The 19733-nt window shown below is 43.3% G+C and overlaps 1 protein-coding gene across 1 annotated transcript; it reads left to right on the top strand.

Annotated features, from left to right (window-relative positions):
• The first annotated feature begins 7285 nt into the window (after positions 1-7285).
• Positions 7286-19452, top strand: LOC146174149 (uncharacterized). The gene is made up of 5 exons (XM_084584049.1): positions 7286-7599; positions 12512-12672; positions 12784-12878; positions 18400-18489; positions 19198-19452. The coding sequence occupies exons 1-5, from the start codon at positions 7483-7485 to the stop codon at positions 19359-19361; spliced, it is 627 nt and encodes a 208-aa protein (XP_084440175.1). The 5' UTR covers positions 7286-7482; the 3' UTR covers positions 19362-19452.
• Positions 19453-19733: the final 281 nt, after the last annotated feature.

The raw sequence follows: 19733 nt of genomic DNA, 5'->3' as shown, positions 1-19733 counted from the left end.
AGGAAGCGTCGGTCTGCTGTGAGATGTCAGTACGAGTTAGAAATACCCAGGTGGTCAAGATTACTCTGTAGCCTTCCACTACGGCTCATCTCTCTCTCTTTCCACTTTCATTCCCACTTTCCTTGCTTACCTTACGGCGCGGGTAAGGTGTCCACGGAAACAAGTGTAACAGATAATGCGCTTTTAACTTCTTATGAACCTATTATATTATATAAATTGACCACCAGTGAACTTTGCTTTCACCGGGTAACTAGTTGCGTTCGATGCAAAGATCGATGGTCCGCGGCCAAAGCTTCCGCTATACATTTGGTTGTTAAGCTGCCCTGAATGCCAAGTATTTTTGCTTAGAGCCAATGCCGCTCCATACGTGGCACTGGAGACTTTCACAATTTTCCGCCCCCCCCCCCCCCCATACCTATCTATACGAAAGAAAACAAACGAGTACTTCATCCATGTTTTGCTGAGGTTTTGTTCTAATTCATCACGTACAGCACGAGTAAACAAAGCAATTTGCGAAAAAGGATATTCATTCTCCCTAAATTGTTATTTTAGCGATGTGTACTAACATATTACACTATGTGTTCCACTCGTTGGCCACATAGAATGATCAGCCGTTGCATGGGACCACAAAGTATTCAAACACATAATAGTCCTATTTTAAGACTACCTCCGTCTACCAGTGACGCATGGTTTCTAGGAAGGTAGCATATCTCTGTATAAAATTCATTTACGCATACAGAGCCTTGTTTCGGATAGTTTGTGTAATATTTAAAATTTAACATTACTGCAGCCCACAAAAAATATGCGCACTTATTTGCCGAAAATTGTGTTTTTCGTTACGTTCTTTTCATTTTAAGCCAAATAATATGTGATGTAATATGTGATAAAGCATTTTTTCGTTTCTTTTTAGGAGCTGTGCTCGATGGCGTTGTAGTGGGATGCAGCTAGGCTGTCCACCTGCGTATATTGGTCTTCCAACGCATAACGATTTCTTCATGGGAATAGCGAAGGCAGCCAGTTGATTGATACGCGATAATTAGTGCCTTATGCAAAATAAAATGCACCGACAGACGCCTGCTACGTGCGCCCATGGGATTAGGATTCACAAACAGATGCTTCCAACATGGGCAGCGCGCACGTGCTCATAGTAACATATAATAGTGTCCTGGTATTGGAAACTACATATTATCAAAGACAAATTGTTAATAGTGGATTGAATATAATATAAGAGCATCCTGTTTAATCTGGGCGCTGGCCGTTACACCATGTTCGGATTTTTTCTAAGTGTATCTAGAACCTTGTTACAGACCGGTCATGAATATTTTATTTAAGTAGTTATACTGACAATTCAACCTCATGTCATTTTTGTGCTTTTCTGTCACGAATTTTGAAATCGTTTGTTGCTCATTACCATCTCAGATTTATTCACTAAACCAAGTGGTATTTATGTTCATTGGAACTCAACTACCTCATGGGTTGTGACTGGGCTTGGATCTATATGCAAATGAATGCCACCATATTCCAGTTTAGCAGGATAAATTGTTCAGGAAGATTTCCTACATGCTGCACATAGGTGATATTTCCGGGGACATTTCATGTTTTCTAGCTGCAAACTTTAACCCTCTGTCCTCGCTTGGAAAATAGGGAACTGTCTCTCGAGCTGTACAGAAATAATTCCTTGCTGATCTTGAATTTTAGTTTCCTATAGACCTACGTGGAAGGGGGGGGGGGGTTTCATTTCTCTATAGTTGCTCCAGAATTAGCTTATTCGTGTTTACCTGTTATTTATCATTATTTATTGCGTTAGTCGTTGTGAGCTTAGAACGCCCCTGCTTTACCATTAACCAGTACAGCGCATGTATTCATTAATGTTTGCCGTCTCATTTACGCTGGTCAGCTTTATCCGCAGAGAATAACTATCATTTCGGCATCAAACAGTCTGCTTAATACAAAATTGCCAATGTATATTCTACTGGTAACAAAAAATGAAGTTTAGGTAGCTTTAATGCCTTGCCATTTATTGCTTCGAGGCGTCTAGAGAGAATATTGTTACGATAGCGTTCATTCGTCGAACAGTATATTCCTTAGAGTCTCGGCCGTTACGCATATTTCAGCATAGCGCACCAATTTATGCTTGTGCATATGTTCAACATATTATGCTACACCCTGAAGCCGAACACAGCCTTTAAATATGCAAATGTGGTAGAGGACTGCCTGTGTGCGCCATTTCTCAGCCCTGGGTTTAGATTATCGGCTTCCGGCGGCTCTCCGCGCCTTATAGAGGTTTACACTTTTCCAGGCTCGATTCAAATTAGGGCGGGTATTTCTATAACATACAATATTTAAATAAATAATGAACTGGTCCTGCCTCATTACTTATTACGTGTCAATATTTCATGCTCTGGAAAATGTGAACCAAAATGGCAGGACATCATAACAAATCTGGTATTCTAGGATCCTGGGTGATGGTTGGTTGGTTTGTGGGGTTTAAAGTCCCAAAGCATCTCAGGCTATGAGAGATGCCGTAGTGGAGGACTCCGGAAATTTCGACCACCTGGGGTTCTTTAACGTGCACTGACATCGCACAGCACACGGGCGCTTTACTTTTCGCCTCCATCGAAAAGCGGCCGCCGAGGAGACGAGATAACAGTGGCCCTTCAAACCACTTGCTTTGGTAAAGCCAGGCTTTATATCCACGCAGACTGGTCTTCCACATAATGTGTTAGCTTACTGCAGCATGAAAGTTCTAAGGCTGTTAAGCAGGGATTAAGGCACTGGTAGCGAGCAAGACCGGAGCGGAGGTGGCTTAACTTCTTCTTCTTCTTCTTCTCCCTCGTTATAATGGCACATACCCACAGTGGAGGATTGGCCAGAATTCGTTGTAGGAGACATGATATAGGAAGCTAGTTTCCAAAAGCACTTCTTCTTTCTCGGTAATCTGCCCGCTTAACCGGAACCTCTTTTTTTAAAATCTGGCTCCCGCAGAAAAGAGGAGCCGTCCTGACGACTCAAGGAGACTTCAAATGGTCGACGTGAACAATCTTACGACCACGGCTGCGAAGGTCGGTGGAAGCGGCTACCGGTTCAACAAGGTAATTGACAGGAGAAGTCTGTTGGAGCACTGATAGGGTCCGTAGTACTTGGAAATAAACTTGCTAGTCAGACCTGGTGGTTTCAATGGGACCCAGAGCCACACGTGAGCACCGGGGGAGAATTGGTGGACAGAGTGGCTGCTGTCGCTGTGCGCTTTCTTCTGGGCTTGCTCGTCCGAAGTAGCTAGCGAGCCAGCTTGCGGCATTTTCAGCGTGCCTAGCAGCTGCTGAAAGCGATGAGATATCAGGACGGTAAGAAAGGATTGTGTCAAGTGGAGACGAAGGTTCACGCCCGTATCGCAGACATAATGGTGAGAACCCGATAGTTGCTTGAACGGTGGTGTGGTAGGTATAGGTTATAAATGGGAAAACCTTGTCCCAATCGAAGTGATCGGACGCGATATATTTGGACATCAAGTCACCCAGTGTGTAATTGAAGCGATCTGTCAGGCCGTTGATTTGAGGGTGGTACGCGCTGGCTGTCCGGTGGATGGTTTGACATTCGCGTAGGAGCGCTTCCTCAACCTGGGATAGGAAAGCTTTTCCTCGATTACTTAGAAGTTCACGGGGGCTCTGTGCCTCCGAATGAAATTATGAAGAAGAAAGGACGTGATAGTGCGTCCGATGGTATCCTGAAGTGCTCCTGTCTCCGCATAGCGAGCATAGAAATGTAGGACAGTGGTCCACACAAATCAATGCCAACACCATGGAATAGCAGGTAAGGGCACGGAAAATGCTCCAGTGGTGCCGGCTGATGGAGAGGAGGCGGCTTGCGACGCTGGCAATCGATGTACGAACGCACATGCTTACTGACGAAGGTATACATATCGCTGAAGTAAAAGCGCTGTCGCAACCGTTCATACGTCTTAAATACACCCACATGGCCACCCTGCGGATCATTGTGGTAAGATGTGCAGATATCACTACGCAAGTGGCGCGGTACAACGAGCAGCCACTTACGGCGATGTGGCATATAGCCGCGTCGATAGAGGAGACGGTCGCAAATGACGAAATGCTGCTCCGGACGACGAAGGGCGCGAGGTGCCGGTGAAAGTGACTAGTTCGTAAGAAGATTGACTATTGATGTTAACCGCGGATCCTTGCGCTGTTTTAGTGGCATGTCCTCAATGGACAGGAAAGACAAGGCGGGGCTGGAGGCAGCGGACAACGGAGTGTCAGGCAGCACTGGCAAGCGAGATAAAGCGTCTGCGTCAGAGTGCTTGCGCCCTGTACAATGGATGACACGGATATCATAGTCCTGTAGTCTAAGCGAACAGCGGGCGAGGCGGCCAGTGGGGTCTTTTAGTGTAGACGATCAACACAAAGCGTGACGGTCCGTAACAACATCAAATGGGCGCCCATACAAGTATGGCCGAAATTTCTGAAGCGCCGAAACAAAGGCGAAACATTCCTTTTCTCACACCGAGTAGTTGGTCTCGGCCTTGGTCAACGTTCGAATTGCGTACGTCACAAAGTATTCGTCAACACCGGCTTTTCGTTAGGCATGAACAGCGCCAAGGCCGGCATTGCTGGCATGGGCGCACTACGTTTAGATCAGCCAGGTCAAAATAGCGCAATACAGGAGGTGAGGTAAGTATCGTGCGGAATTTCGTAAAAGCTGCATCGCAAGCTGGCGACCAGGCAGAACGATCTTTGTGAGGGCTGAGAAGTCGCGTCAGAGGGGCAATGATGGTCGCAAAGTTCTGAACGAAACGCCTAAAATAGGAGCATATATACGCCTGTAAAGCAGCGCAGCTGCTTGATCGATGTTGGCTTCGGGAACTCAGCGACAACACGTAGTTTAGATGGATCACGAAGTATGTCATGTTTGGACGCAGAATGCCGTAAAATAGTGAGTTGGCGAGTGGCTAAATGGCACTTGTTGAGATTGAGCTGCAGACCGGCGTCGCTAAGACATTGCAAGACAGTTTCAAGGTGAGTTAGGTGGGTCGCAGAGTCTGATAATACGAAGATATCATCCAAGCAGCAGAGTCGTGTGTGCCACTTCAAACCTCGAAGAATATTGTCTATCATGCGTTGATTGGTGGCGGGTGCGATACGCAGGCCAAACGGCATGATGGTGAACTCATAGATTTCATCGGGAGTGGCAAAAGCTGTCTTGGGGCGATCGTCTTCAGCTATTGGATCTTGCCATTAGCAAGATCGTAAATCGATTGAAGAAAAATATTCCCCTCCATGCAAAGTGTCCAGTGCTCGTCTATGCGTGGTAGCGGATAGACTTCCTTTCGTGTGATCGCATTGACACGACGGTAGTCCACACAGAATCGAATTTACCAGTATTTTTCTTAAATAAAACGCCCGGGGACGCCCAAGGGCTACTGGAAGGCTGAATCACACCTCTACTGAGCATCTCGCCGACTTATTTATCAATAATGTGGCGCTGTGAGGCTTACTCACGATAACAACGTTGGCGTTACGAGGCGTGCATACCAGTATAGCTATGGTGGGCAACAGTTGAATTCCGACTCAAGGATGGCTGCTGGATGTCAAAGAGAGCTCGGAATCGGTTCAGAAGGTTGAGGAGCTTGGGGCGTTGATCTAGAGCGAAAGCACTGTCGATTGCTTTGACAAAGGCAGCCTGAGGCGATGAAGGGGACGAGGAAAAGGTGGGCTAAGGGCACTGACGCTGTCGGAGATCGTGTTGGCACAGGTGGAGAGAAGCGGCGGGACGGTTACAAAATTTTCTGATCGAACAGACTCGGCATGCACAATGCACTCACCGCGTTGCAACGTGAGTGGATAGAACGAATCGTTACTAATGGCCAGTTCGATGAGGCCACTTCGTACACTAAGGACGTCGCAGGGCAGGGAAAGACAGCGTCGCTAGAAGAAAAAGGAAGATGGCGTAAAGAACACTGTACAGTCATGAAGAGAGGCACAGTTTACAGGCACAATCACAACAGATAAAAGCACGATATCAGTAGCATCCGCAGCGCAAGACCGGCGGGTCCCGCTGTCGACGCACCCAGGAGTATGGAGTAGAATTGGCCGACCCAGGCAGCGCAACTCTTGGGCCCAGCATTGGTACGGTGTTCGCAATGTCTGGGCCAATGTAAGACCAGTCGTTACCGACGTAGTACGAACACTGTCCCTACTGAAAAAATTCTATGAGGCTATCATAAATTATGTACAATATTTTATGATAATGATGTGCACCGTATGAGAGTTTATTCGATTAGATGAAATTTTATGAGGTTATTGCCCCGTAGACCTTTTGGCTTTTCAGTAGGGTGGGCCCAATGTTTGTGGTGCTTGGGGAGTGTGGTGCTGGAGTCAGTCTTTGATGTCGGAATTTGGCGGCTGCGGAGCTCCAGGACGAGGAAAAGTTAATCCCCGTCTCCCCCTCCCCTCCACCAAGTGTTAAGCGGGGATTCAGACTCTGGTAGGGGGCACTGGTAACGAGCAAGACCGGAGCGGAGGTGGCCTAACTCATAGCAAGCTAGTTCCCAAAAGCACTTCCTCTTTCTCAGCGATCTGCCCGCATAATCGGAACTTCTTCTTTACAAAGCGAAATCATTTCTAGGCCCATGGAACCAAATTCCATGAGCCAGAGTTTTGTGACAGAGATATGTCATAATCCGCGAGAGTCCATGAGACTTGTTCGTGTCTAGGTGTTCGGCTATTTTAACTGCACACTTGCATGTGCGTCAAGAAAGCTACGCGAGAACAGCGATGGTCTGTCGTCTGACAGGTGTGTGACAAATAGTGCGCCTTTTCTTTCCTCTAGACCAGTTATAATCATATGTAGCACTGCAACTATTACCCGTCGATAAGACGCAAATGATAGCAGACGGAGAGTAGGCTTTCGCTGTTCTTTTCTTAAGAGACATAAAAAAGATACTCTAATTTTTTATATAATTAGGATAATGATGTGCCACTTAACAAATCAATGTTCGAGCTAGAGGCAAGGTTTAAGCTTGAAAACGAGGATCCGCAAGGGAAGGCAGCAAACGGGAGCCGCCTTTAGTGCTCTCAAATCAAAATATAAATTTGAGCGTTCGTGTTCCCAATTTTGCTTTTATAATGTCTCCATAGTTAACAGATGTCATGCAAATTCTGTGAAGCAAAGAAAATGTTCTCTTTATTATTCAAGGCCTTCACTTATGCAGGTTTTAAATATATAGATGGAAATTCTCAGCTGTGCCGGCAACTTCGCCTGTTTTCTTGTGTGGACTTGTTAAATATATGAGATTATGTGAAATATAACCTGAAGCAACATGATGCCGGATACAAATTTCCGCCGCTGCTTCGAAATTGATTTGGCGATTGTATTCTTGACTGCAGGAGACCAATACACGAGGCACGTTCGAACCAATACTTCTCGCTACTACACCGAGGTCTGGACTGTTGCCCGTCACCTGCCATCTAAATGAACAGCTACAGGGTAGTCTCTTTTGCATTGTATGCCCTGGTTTCGGCAGCAATCACATCCGGTGTGCTTTACGAAGATAATGCACTGAATGCGGAGAGGCAACGTGCGAAAGAAGTGAGTTAACGTCTTTTTTTTTTATTTGCCAATTTTTTCTGTATTGCACTTCAAGAACAATGGTTAAGAATTCTGAGAGCTGCTTTTGTAACTTGCTTTTTTTTTTTTTTGTTGGCTTTGAGTTTGGATTGAAATTATAGAAATGTCGAAGCATGCTGTTTAGACCATGTCGAGGCCGAAGGAGAGGACCGAACTCAATTTGCCTACGAAGACTGGGCCTCATTGGCTTACATGTAGTTTGCTATAGGCGTAATAATTGTGTCGCACAAATCACGCATTTATTTTTTCTACATAACCTACGCTATCGATGTTTGTGAAAGACCAAACTAGATTCTTAAAATCCTAGCAAAAATATTCAGAGTACAGGTGTGAGTACCTGACATAGCTTTAGCATATCTCATTCTGTAGTCAAGGCTACGCTGATCAAAGCTTTTCTCATTCTAATAGTGGAGGGGAGCCGTCCTATTGGACCCTTGCTGATAAGTGGGCCTATTTGATGTAGCTAAAGCCCTAAAACTGCCGTAAGACGATTGTTAAAATTTCGATGTCATCTTAAATCTGTTGCATACAGCATGTGTGGTCATAATTAATTACGATTTCAACCAACCACCCGGCATGCAGAGCAGATTTGTGGAAATAACTGACGGTTAGTAATGTTGAGAAATCAGTTATGACCTATACTTTATGAGTAGAGCAAACAACGTATGCCTCGAATAATATTTTCTACCGTGCTGCCCAGATTTTTTCCTGATGGAGAATATGCTTTAGCCCGGCAGATTGCAAGTGCAGAAAGAGACTTTTCCAGATGGTAACGAGCCTTTTTTTGTTTTTTTAAGAAGTGTAATAGCAGTTAGAATTTGAAGTTGACGAATTTATAGCATCAGTAGATTGGGTTACTTTTTACTCAATCTCTTCGTTTTGAACGTGAGGTATAATTTTATTCAAAATTGGACGCGACATCCACCACTGGAGCGGGCATAGCTAGTGTCGACCTACGGAAGCAAGATGGACCTCGTGACTCCGCTTACTGCTGCTTAAGTAGGCGCTGGGTTTAATTAGTGCGTTTTCCAAGCAAAAAGTCGCGTTTTTTCTGCAGTTTTGATTTTTTGTCGTGTGCCAGAACCACACACTTTCCTCTTGCTTCATCGCTGTTGTTACTTTAGTTTAATTCTATATGGAGTTGGAGAGTTTCGTGAGTTGCGGCCGAAGGACTGGCGCTAATTACAGTTTATGTGCTTGAATTTATCACTTGTGAAGATAAAAATGTCTATGATTTGGCGGGATAGAAAATATACTGGCTTCTTCGCAAAGCAGTACCTATTCAAAGCAAGCAATGGTTGTGCGAAAGTGCGGAGGTATCAAATTTCTTCTCAATAAAGGTGTTGATAGCCGAAAATAAAGTTTCTGCTGCCACGCGGTGCGGTGTACGTTGTGGCTCGCCCTCGGCAAGTTCAGCAGTAATTTCACACAACCGAGAAAACAAATAACCTTGCATACCATGATCTTCTCATGTAAGGGTGAACAAAACTACGCGAAAAAAAAACACCCTGCCCGAAGTTTGAGTGCCAGTGATCGTTCTCAGTTGGCTCGAAGTTTTAAAAAAAAATTCGCGACAGCCCCACTGTAAAACTTGAGTATTTAAGGACGAACTGAATGGCTCCGCTTCTGATGGCACTGTGCGAAGTACCCCACATCTGTCACGGCTTGTGTGCTCCGTTCCTCTAGCAGAGAAAGATATAATTAACGCGCAAAGCAGCGATGTAGCAGTGCAGCGCGTAATTTTCGTAAAATGATTACCATAATTTCTGACAGCGATATATCAAGTGTTCACTTTCCTTAACAGCAGCGACAATACGTTGCAGCAGGATCTCAAACTCGCCGAGCTACTCTTTGACATCTCACGAATTCTGTGAAATGCCTTCTTGACAAATACAGATGACCTAATACCACAGCCTCCAAGAGGCCTAGGCCGAAGTGAATGTTAGTGGAAAAAAAATCGGCATTAACGCCCAACTACACTGCCTAGGAAAGAACAACACAGAAGCTGTTCAGCGTGCGTTATCCCACCTACTGCACCCGTCCTCGCGCACAACAATGACCAAAAGAGTTCATTGCAAAAACTCCTTTTTAGCTCACAAAGAAGCTGCAACTTCAAGACGACCTTGCGATTAAGGATAATATTTACTCTCGATTCTTTAGTGTTTTTGCTTGACTTCATTACTCGAATATATAGGCTGTTAAGGATCCCAACTGTGAGGATATCTCACCAACCGATGTGTATATCACACAAGTTATCCTAAACTATTAACGAACTTGATGAAAATATTTCCAAAATAATAACAGCATTTACACTGTTATTATATGCTGGACTAATATTTGTGGCAGTTATTATCGTCAGGTAAAATTCCGGTTACATAGAAAAACTATGAAAATTGCGCTGCTTTGAATAACTTTTTAAACGTCGATGTTTAAAAAGCAGCGACGCGTGCTGATCAGTTAAGGCTGCTGTAAAATATCTGTAGCATATATTTTCTTCAAATAAGTATAAGCAAGTACTTCTGTTTCTTCCTTTGAAACATCTGTACAGCGTTAATTAAAAGCAAATGGCTTGAATTGGTGCGCGAATGTCTCGCATATGTAAACCTAAATGTCTCATTTCGCTCTACAGCCATAAATTTGAAGCGGCCAGGCATACATAGACTACACTGCCAGTTAACCCTCGAAACCTTTTTCGCGTCACGGCAGGACTGAAATACACGCCTTTTGAACACGAAAGCGTTACTTCGCTAATGTCACAGATTTCTGTCCGCAGACCGTGTGCGCAGACCGTGTCCGCAAAATCGTACTCGCAGCAGTTGCGAGTAATTGAGAAGTGGTAGAGGGTAATGAGTGGTATCAGTCAATAGAGGGGACTTCATGTTGTTGTAGAAAGAATAATTAGGCCAATACGTTACTTAGCTAATTAATTACAAGCATGAAATGTAAACTATGTAGGTGTATTCTTCTGATGTCGTGGTAAGCAAAGCAGTCCAAAACATCTGCGGCAGCGTTGGGCGGGGCTCCATGTTGCATGACTGCATGAAACTGTGACCACGTGCTTGTCGACGTATTTTTGCAGATCTGGCTCAGCTGCGAGGTCATGTTGCCTGGGCTTTATTTCGACAGCCAACCACATCTGTGATGAGTGCGTTGTTCGTGCGCGTCCTATGTATGGGAACTTGGGCCCCTAGAGGTAATGTAGATGGTAGGGGTGGGGATCAACATGAGACTGCGCATCGAGGGTACGCTGCATTTCCTGTCTGGCCTCGCTAACACATGTTATCGGTAGGGGTCAACCGTGGCAGGTTGGACCGAATGTAGTGGGTTGGTGAATTCGACATCTATATTCTGGCTCGCCAACGCGAGCGCGGCCTCCTTTCTGATGCAGGCCGCGTGTCTCAGTATCCAGTCTGCTTTCACCTGCAAGTCATGGTATCGTATAGGTCTTTTCTATTCGCAAGGCACCAATAAATGTAGCCTATAGGTGTAATTTTGCAGGTGCTTTCAAGAAACTCGTGGCAATTTACGCTACATCACTTGAAAGGTTATGTATTTTTAAAACATCACGGCTACTGCCACTTCTGTATCCGGACCGTGGAATGTCTGGCCTGTTAATTCAATGTAGCTGCCCCCATTGTATGCTGAGATATTGGTGGAGTGACTGCATACTCTGGGGATACATTATCTGGCTTTGGCGTAGGTAAAGGGACATAAGCCCCCTTCGAATTTTTTTTTATTTCCCGTAAAAGAAGAAAAATTGCGCTTTTGAGTACAACACGCGGTTTTGTTTCACACACAAAGGTGATGTTTTTCACAGTCTAACATTTCAATTTTAAATAATCTAAGACTTCTGAACACCAATCCTTAGCACCAGGAACCATTTTCGTTCCAATCAGAGCAGTTTGAGAGCATTGAAGCCATTTTATTTTTGTTAATTTTTTTAAGTTATTTGTTTTAATCATTGCACACTCTAGAACATCTTAATAAATTGTCAAATATAGTCTTTGAGTTCCGAGATTGTGAAGCTTTTTCAATCCGATCTGTATTTCTTTATTTCATCTATAATCAATTAATCACCATGAATTCATTATCTCGATAATACCTCCCATATCAGTCGCTGGATCCATAAATTACAAAGATCGAATTTTTTTACGCCGCCTATCATTATCTACACAACATGGGGCTCACTTCTACTACGACGAGAACCTTTCGCCCTAGGGATCTCTATAAGGTGCCGCGTTATGTTTCTACACGTTTTGGGTAGAACAAGAGAAAAACGGTGGCTACGCAGTACGAAGATGCATTTTCTTTCTCTGCCCAGTCGAAACAAGTCCACTTGTCAAAACATTGGCTCGGCTTACTCCGATGTTTCGTAATATTAAAAAAGGATTCCTCCTTTCAAATAAAGCTTTATGCTTTTATAATCTCCACTAGGATGCTCTTAGTTGCGCTGGTCCAGGGGCAAAATCATAGAGGCATGCGAAATCAGTAAACTTCTTTTAAATTTTTGGTTAATGTGACTGCCTATGGGTGGTATTAGTACTTTACAATTCCTGGCAGTTGTGGAGTCGGTGAGAGCGATTAGTAATGTCTATGCCTAACTATGAGTAACTATGGCTATGAAAGTATGTAATCGTGAATAGCCATGACTACGAATAACTATGTGTTAGTCTCTAAACTCTGTCGCCATATTTAGCATCATATGCTTCGATGTAAAACCTAAATTCGCCACTGTACACTATTGTACCATGCATAAGATATAGAGAAGTGCGTAAATTAAATTACTATAAATGTAATTACCCCAACGTATCTTAGAGTAACAGAATTGAACATTTATACTACAGCACGCAGCCAATAAAGTGCCAGTTTTCAGTTTACAGACATTGGTGAACTGCTTTGGGTCACAAGACAGAGCAGGAGCATGGCCTACATGCCCAGAACTGCCTGCCAGGCGATGATGAAAGCGCGTCAAGTTCAGCCCGGAACATTCGAATACATTGTGTACTATTCCACTGTGTCGGAGCGCAGAAATATGTGAGTGGTGAAAAGTTCTTATTATTTATTCTCCTGTGCTCTGCTCATTGCCAAACTGAAATTTGATAAATAAAATATGCTATATATTTTGCTCGTTTGTTCATTCCGCAGGAGAGCCTTTGTTACTCAGCTTACCACAAGCACTAGTCCGACACAAAGTGGTCCACGTCTCCATCCCAATGTCTTATCTTTCCGGGCATCCGAAAGTAAGCTTTTTTTATGTTTGATCTCTTAGAGTTATCCCCAAATATTCCGCGCTGATGACACGCAGTTCGCTTCACGTCAACAGAAGAGGGGCAACGAATGGCATGCAGAAACGCGCTGCTAAAGAAGTTAGACGACGAGGTGTAAGCCTAACAGGCTTAGGTGTTAGCCTAACCTAAGACTAACAGCAAACAAAGCAAGATGCCGCCTCGAAAATGGCCATTAAAGCTAAACGCGTAAAAAAGAACATAGGTGGCAGACATATGTGACATGATCAAAGAATGGCAAGAAAGGTTAGGAGTGTTAATTTAGATAAACACAGTATTCAATATATAAGGGAATAGGAACTTTAACAATCGGTTAATGGACAAAAGTTTCATTTTTCATAAAAAGAGCAAAAATGCCAGAATTGGAGCAAATTTTAACGGACAGCAGACATGTGTATAATTTCCAATTACACATAAATTCACAAGGTTTGAAAAACAAAATTTGCCGACTATTCCGTCCCTTTCTAGCGAAATTTGAGAGCAGCTCATCAACTGTTTCACTGTTTCACTTTTTCAACTGTTTCACTAAGTAAAGCATTAAAGCAAGATATGTAGGTACAGCTACAGACAATATGTTTTATGTTTTACATATTTTATAACAACTAGTTCCTCTTGCGTGAGTGACAGATACTGGCTTTTCCATTCCGGTAGACGATTCAGGTAACTGGCTCTAATTAGATTTTGGTGGAAGCGAAACAAAAAGGCGGTGAGATATCACTGGACATTAAAGATCCAAAGCTGGGCGAAATTGCAACGTTACTCTCCACTACAGCACCCTTTTCATTTTCTCTGCTTTCACTCTCATCGTTCTCCTTTTCTTTGCGGCACGGTTAAGGTGTCCATTGAACAGATAGGACATGCATTGCGGCGTTTCGTTTCTGAGAACCAATTATTATTGTTATTGGTTCTAAATAATTACCTAAATAAACCACATCCAACATTTTGTGATTTTCACACCTTTCTTTGACACACTACTCTATGGTACTGTTCTTTTTTAGATATACCAAGTTGTTTTACTTTGACCGCGCCGACAAAGTCATGCGCTTGCGAAACCAGTCTGGAGCGCACGCAGCCAGAGCAGCGAGCTGTCTCTGCTGTGGAGCTGGTTACGAGGGACAACGGCGACGCTGCGAAACGCAGGAACATGCCCCAATGAGCTGCACTCTTAAAATTCGAGAGCGTTGTGGAATCTATACAGCCGAAATGCGAAAGCCTAAGAGTTGCTGAGGTACACAGTTAATCGCATTAGCTCTCATTATCCTTTTAAACTAAATGCCCGTAATTATCATTGCTAATGTCAGCATTGTCATTATCACTAATTGCGCCGTAATTGTCAAAGCGACTATCATCCTCACTATGGACAAGGAGAATCAGGATGCACTTTTCACCATCCGGGCGTGGCAGGGTCCGGAATTGTGAAAAGCGCACAGTTGTAAACTAGCCTTCCTGTATGACATTTATTCTGTTGTTGCGCCTGTACAGCATTTTCCGTAGCAGGGTGGAATTTTGGCCACTGTTACCTGAAGGCGAGCCGGTGTGCAGTTAGTTTATTTAAAGTGTGTTGAAAGAAGTCTTGAGACATGAGCAGTGCGATGATATTATAATAAGTGTTTGGACAAACTGGTTCAAATGAAAGTTCATTAGGCACGGCAGTCTGCCCTTTTGCGCAGCAACTATATTTCTGGTCTGTTTCAACGCATTCTGTGGCATAAGTCTGGCAATAATGAAAGAAAAATAGAGCGTGGTGAAGTTGGTTAAAACGCTCCTCTAGAGGTACAGAATATGGAGATTCCATCACCGATGGAGACTGCATTTATTTGTTTATTTACGGAGCTGGCTCTGAGTGGCAACCGCCGCGAGAGTCGACGCCGTGAAAAGCAGAAACGGGCGGCAAATAACTGCGCTCTAAAAACCTGAGTTTGTTTAGCGGATTTACCTACCTATTGTAGCAACTTACTGGCGTGCGGCAGCCACTGTCAAACTGACAGCCCAGAAGGCACGTTTTCATAGATAAATTTGCCAATTCTCCGCAGGATAAACTCAAGGCGAAAATTGTGATGTGTGGGGTCATCAAACTAAGGTGACCGGTGAAATGGAGCACAAGCCTACATTCGACGACCGCAGATCTTATAACATCTCAGGTCCACATCGTTATAACTGCTAATCGCTCCACTGGTAATCTATGCGAAATCGCTTATATACCTTGTGTAGGCGTAGCTTGAAATCACTTTAGATATTGTGGGTCAAGTTATCGTGGATAATTTTGGTTCCATTTTTATGTCGCATGTTCAAGCTGGTATCTGGTAAATCAGCGAGCCATACCTGTTTTCAACATAGGACAGGTACAGAGAGAAAATCTGTAGAGAGAGCACAGTGAGAACGTGAACAGGATGAATGGCAGCTTCCTATCAGTTTGTCATAAAGGGATGAGATATCAGATCTTACAAAAGGAGGAAGCACAAAGAATGACACCAACTGACTGCCTGAGTCACGCCCTGTGCTCGGGGTTCATAATTGGCGGCATGTGTTGCCTCTGTGCAGTTAGAACATCGAAGGCAACCCCTACTCATTCCCATAAGTCCCGTTCTCTGTTCGTGCTTTCTTCATTGTTTTATTTAGATGAGTTAGAGTAATTATAATGCAAGCGAAACATTTATGTGTTTCAAAAACTGGCTCAGAGTAAATTAATAATTAAAAGTTCATTTCCGTCAAGATGGAGGGGGCTCCAAATATATTAAAATTTTCTGCTTGATTGAGTTCGTATCCCCCTTATTCTACAGGACGACAGCTCCTTCAGTGCATATAGGCTATAGGCATGTATTTTGATATAGCTGTAGTGGTTTTTGTGGTCAACAAGCGGCTTTACCTGCACAATAGTGGTTCAAATAAAGTAGTGGCTTGGCACAGAATAGCATGCGCACCATATCCTTTGATCAAAATTATTTACTTCACTATTTTTTTCTTCAGCAGTAGTTTTCTGAAGTTTGATGCTATAGGCTTCCAAAGCAACGCGAGGCTGCGCTGCTGCTGCTGACGGGAAGCGCCATCTATGGCAGAAAAATTGAAACTGGGAATATGGGGCCGCGCCAGCGGCGCATTCTCCTTGCACTGCCGCACTCCCCCTCCCTTCCAAGCACATGTCGAGCTCTCGCGCTGAATCTTCGGCGTGTCGCAGAGTACAGTAGGCGGCGCGGCCTGAGAAACATCTGCTTGCTTGACATTCATTTTCCGTAAATCGAACTTAAATAAAAACTGGAGGAGATTGTTGACAATGTGCACTCCTGGAGCAGGCAGTAAACAACCACGATAAATACTGGGCAGGATGTGAGCTTCGGAAGTCAACGACCACATTGCAAAAACCGCGTCATTTGTTTTAGAGGATTTAAACGATAGCTTATAAAGGAAATGTTGCAGCGGCAGAATAAGTATATAGTCCGAAGGAGGTGTTCCTTTCAAAGCACCAACGCAAGCAGTCTCTAAAGCGCGTGCATGCTCCGTGCGCTGCACGCGATATAACCGGCTCGCTGACTCGGAAGATAGGGGATATCCAAGTTTGTACAACATTCGAGTTTTATTTGGATTCTTATTAAATGATTCTGCTTCAATTATGATATTTGGTTTGCACTCACGAAACCTCTAACGCGAATGGGGCGCTCGGTGCGAGTATAATGTCAATCGAGTCATAACTAGGATCGCTTTTGTATTGCACTTCCGACATACATTCGCTAATAATATGAATTGGTTCACTTATTGGCCAATTTGCAGATATTTATAAAAGCGTTTCAGCAAGGCATGTTTTGCAACCCCCACCCTCCTTCCATAGAAACAAAAAAGGCCTCGTTCTTAGATATTTTCTTGGTAGGTTTGAAAATGAAAAGGCAGGTGTGGGCAATTAGGGCACATTCACACATGAGTGTTGATCGCGGACGTCGCACGCTGGATATCTGTTCATTTTGTTGCATCCAGAGCGCTCGCAATGCACGAAGAGAGCAAATAAAATCGGCCAAACAAGACACGCGGGGATCGAAGAGCAGGATAATCCTCCACCCCATTCACTTTGTATGCATGGTGTTAAACTATTGGTCTCTTTTGATGCCTCTCCAAACCGTCTTTGTCTACCGACAGTTTCGTATGGCGTTCGACGCTGGGCGGTAGTGAGCGCAATCCCACCGCTGCCACCAAAATGTTACGGGGCAAGGATGACACGCAGGGGATAGAAGAGGTAGTATCACAGACAAAGCCACTGAGACCGTCACTCAGCGAACATCGGCTCCATCGTCTTCTTCATCGCGTTCTTCCTTCCACGCGCTTGCCCCCCGCGCTAGCGCCGCACTTCCTCCTTTTTCATACCGTAACAATATGCAGCATGACCAGGTTGTTTTATCAGTCTCAATGCTATCTTTCCAAACATGTGCTATAACGCAATCCTCTCCAACTGCTGTAACGTTTATTGGCTCTATTATCTCTTTTGTTTGTTCCTGGTTTAGGGAGAAGCGTCTTTTAGTTCTTCATTATGGCCAGGTTAATATAGTAATGACTGTTTAGCCTAATCTATAAATAACATGTCGAGCTCCTCGGTAAATTTGAGTATTTTCTTGTCAGTAAAGACAACATTTGCTTTCACTTTAGCGAATATCGTTACATTTATAAATATTTAGTTTCCTCTCGGCTGCTTTTAGGCTGTATTCTTGTTGAAAATCATGTTATCCTTTTAGCATATTATGCATTTCTTGACTTAATCTTATTGGCTACTCTTGTTAATATTACCTTTTGCATCCTAAAGTTAGTTTGGAAGCTTTAACACTTTATTGTTTACCCGATATGAAACTCGCTTTTCTGAATGTTTACCGGTATCCAGCATAATTGTATATGCTTACTTCACGTGCATGCTCAATAATATTACGGCAAAACGACAACCAGCAATGCTTCTACTAAGAGGCCACCTTTCCGTGTTAAAGCCGAATATCTTCCTCTGAAATGACGCCCTAAATTACATATATTTTTTTTACCGGTAACACAATGATAAGGTACTTTTCAGTCCCTTTTAATACCCATGTCAAGTCGATATCTTTTATCGAGCGGCCACACATTTAGGAAATAACTGGCTTAGGACTGAATGTGAATTTGTCATGTGTATATATTTAACATACCCACTGTTTTTTTAGTCTGGCTCTATATTCTAGCCTATGTGATTGCTGACCAGGAATACCACATCTAATGTTATCTATGCTATGTTACGACAGTAGAATATATATGCCCTCCAATTACGCCCTAGCCTATAAAAGCCGAGCGATACTGACTGTTGCCGCTAGTTCCTCCAATTCCACTGATACAGTAGCGTCACTAGATAAAGATATAGAACATTCGTTTGCAGTTTTCGACCAAGACAATTGAAATAGTCTTTTTATTATTATACAATTTTGAGCGCAAATGCGCTGAGTGAAACCGAATTTCTTTTAATGTTTAACATTGTCAGGAACTCCGGCCATTCCATTCAAGGTGATGTACGCTGACGCGATAAATGGCTGTTTCATTCTCGTCATCTCATTCCGAGGTAATATAAGAGGTAAGTTTTTTTTCCAACGAACATATGAGAAATTAAGTGAGAATAACACTTGCGAGATGGAGCAATTCATATGCTACATGAGCTGTGTTCTAGCTGTGCCCTGCTATTTCTATTCTGTCTTCTTTGTAAAAAATCGTAAATGTAACCTTTGTCGCACGACATTGCTGCTGAAAAGTAAAAATGTCTCCGCACCAAGGGCTGTTTATAAATGCCTCGCCTGATATTTAGTTCCGATCACGAATTGAACACATGCCGATATTTATTGAACACTTAGCTTTTGTGCGCACATAATCATGAAATGTATCCCTTTGAAAATTAACAATCAACATAAGTATGAAATACGCTAACACTGTGTACAAAAATGGAGCAGTAGTCAAGACATGCTAAAGTAGGAAAGGCCACCCTTCCTCACTAAAATGTTTCTTAATAGGATTTAAGAAAACGTTTTTTGCCTCGAAAATCTTATTCGTGGCTGGCGGGCGAGATACTTTGGAATTGCTCTGGATTTATGAGTGCGCACGATGTATGTGAAATTGATAATATCACACTTATCGCAATTGAAACTAACTATAAAACATACTGGCAACTGGGAAATAAAAGCATTGCTTGGAAGTGCTTTCGCAACGGTATTGGCTATGACCAAAAGAACTTTTTTGTTGTTTTGGTCGAGAGGCAGACCATGGTTTATCTTCTTTTTTTTGCAAACAGCTTGCCGGGTTCTGCAGAGAAGCAGCACAGTGAATCGTGGATTTCCGCCGGCGTGCAGGCGAGTCTACGCACAAAACTGTCCAACAGAAAGCAAGTACATGTACAACTCAGCGTGTCCGATCCGGATTTCGCACATCGTACATTACGATCGCTCAGCTAACTAGCAGGCCGAAATTACAGCCTGCACAAATTCTGTCGAAAAATACATGAATAAAAAATGACTAGTTTTTGATAAAAAACTAGGTATTTAGATAATCAGTGTGCATTTCCTTCACTATTTATGCACTGCGTAGCACACAACTCTGTGATGGAAACCGTGGAACCTTTCAAAACTCAGTCTTGCAGCAAAATCACAAGACTGCATTGCAGTCGACTTATGAGCGGTGATAGAGAAAACCTCATTGCAAAACTGTTTTTAAATGCTGCATTGTAATTTTCATCTGTACTGTAATTAGCATAACTACAGCTAACCTCATATTTATGATCCATATGCACCTATCATTGTCATCGCTAGAAATCATTACAATTATTACTAA

The sequence above is a fragment of the Amblyomma maculatum genome, chromosome 11 (genome assembly GCF_055883805.1).
Source record: "Amblyomma maculatum isolate TAMU_Amacu chromosome 11, ASM5588380v1, whole genome shotgun sequence".
In the NCBI taxonomy this organism is placed as follows: domain Eukaryota; kingdom Metazoa; phylum Arthropoda; class Arachnida; order Ixodida; family Ixodidae; genus Amblyomma; species Amblyomma maculatum.
This window is presented reverse-complemented; position numbering and strand designations above follow the sequence as displayed.

What these genes read in the sequence shown, in the direction of transcription:
- LOC146174149 (XM_084584049.1), top strand. Translation starts at nt 7,483, where the DNA reads ATGAACAGCTACAGGGTAGTCTCTTTTGCATTGTATGCCCTGGTTTCG. An exon ending in AGAGGCAACGTGCGAAAGAA is followed by an intron (nt 7,600 to 12,511) that starts GTGAGTTAACGT and finishes GCCAGTTTTCAG; the next exon opens with TTTACAGACATTGGTGAACT. An exon ending in ATTCCGAGGTAATATAAGAG is followed by an intron (nt 18,490 to 19,197) that starts GTAAGTTTTTTT and finishes TTTTGCAAACAG; the next exon opens with CTTGCCGGGTTCTGCAGAGA.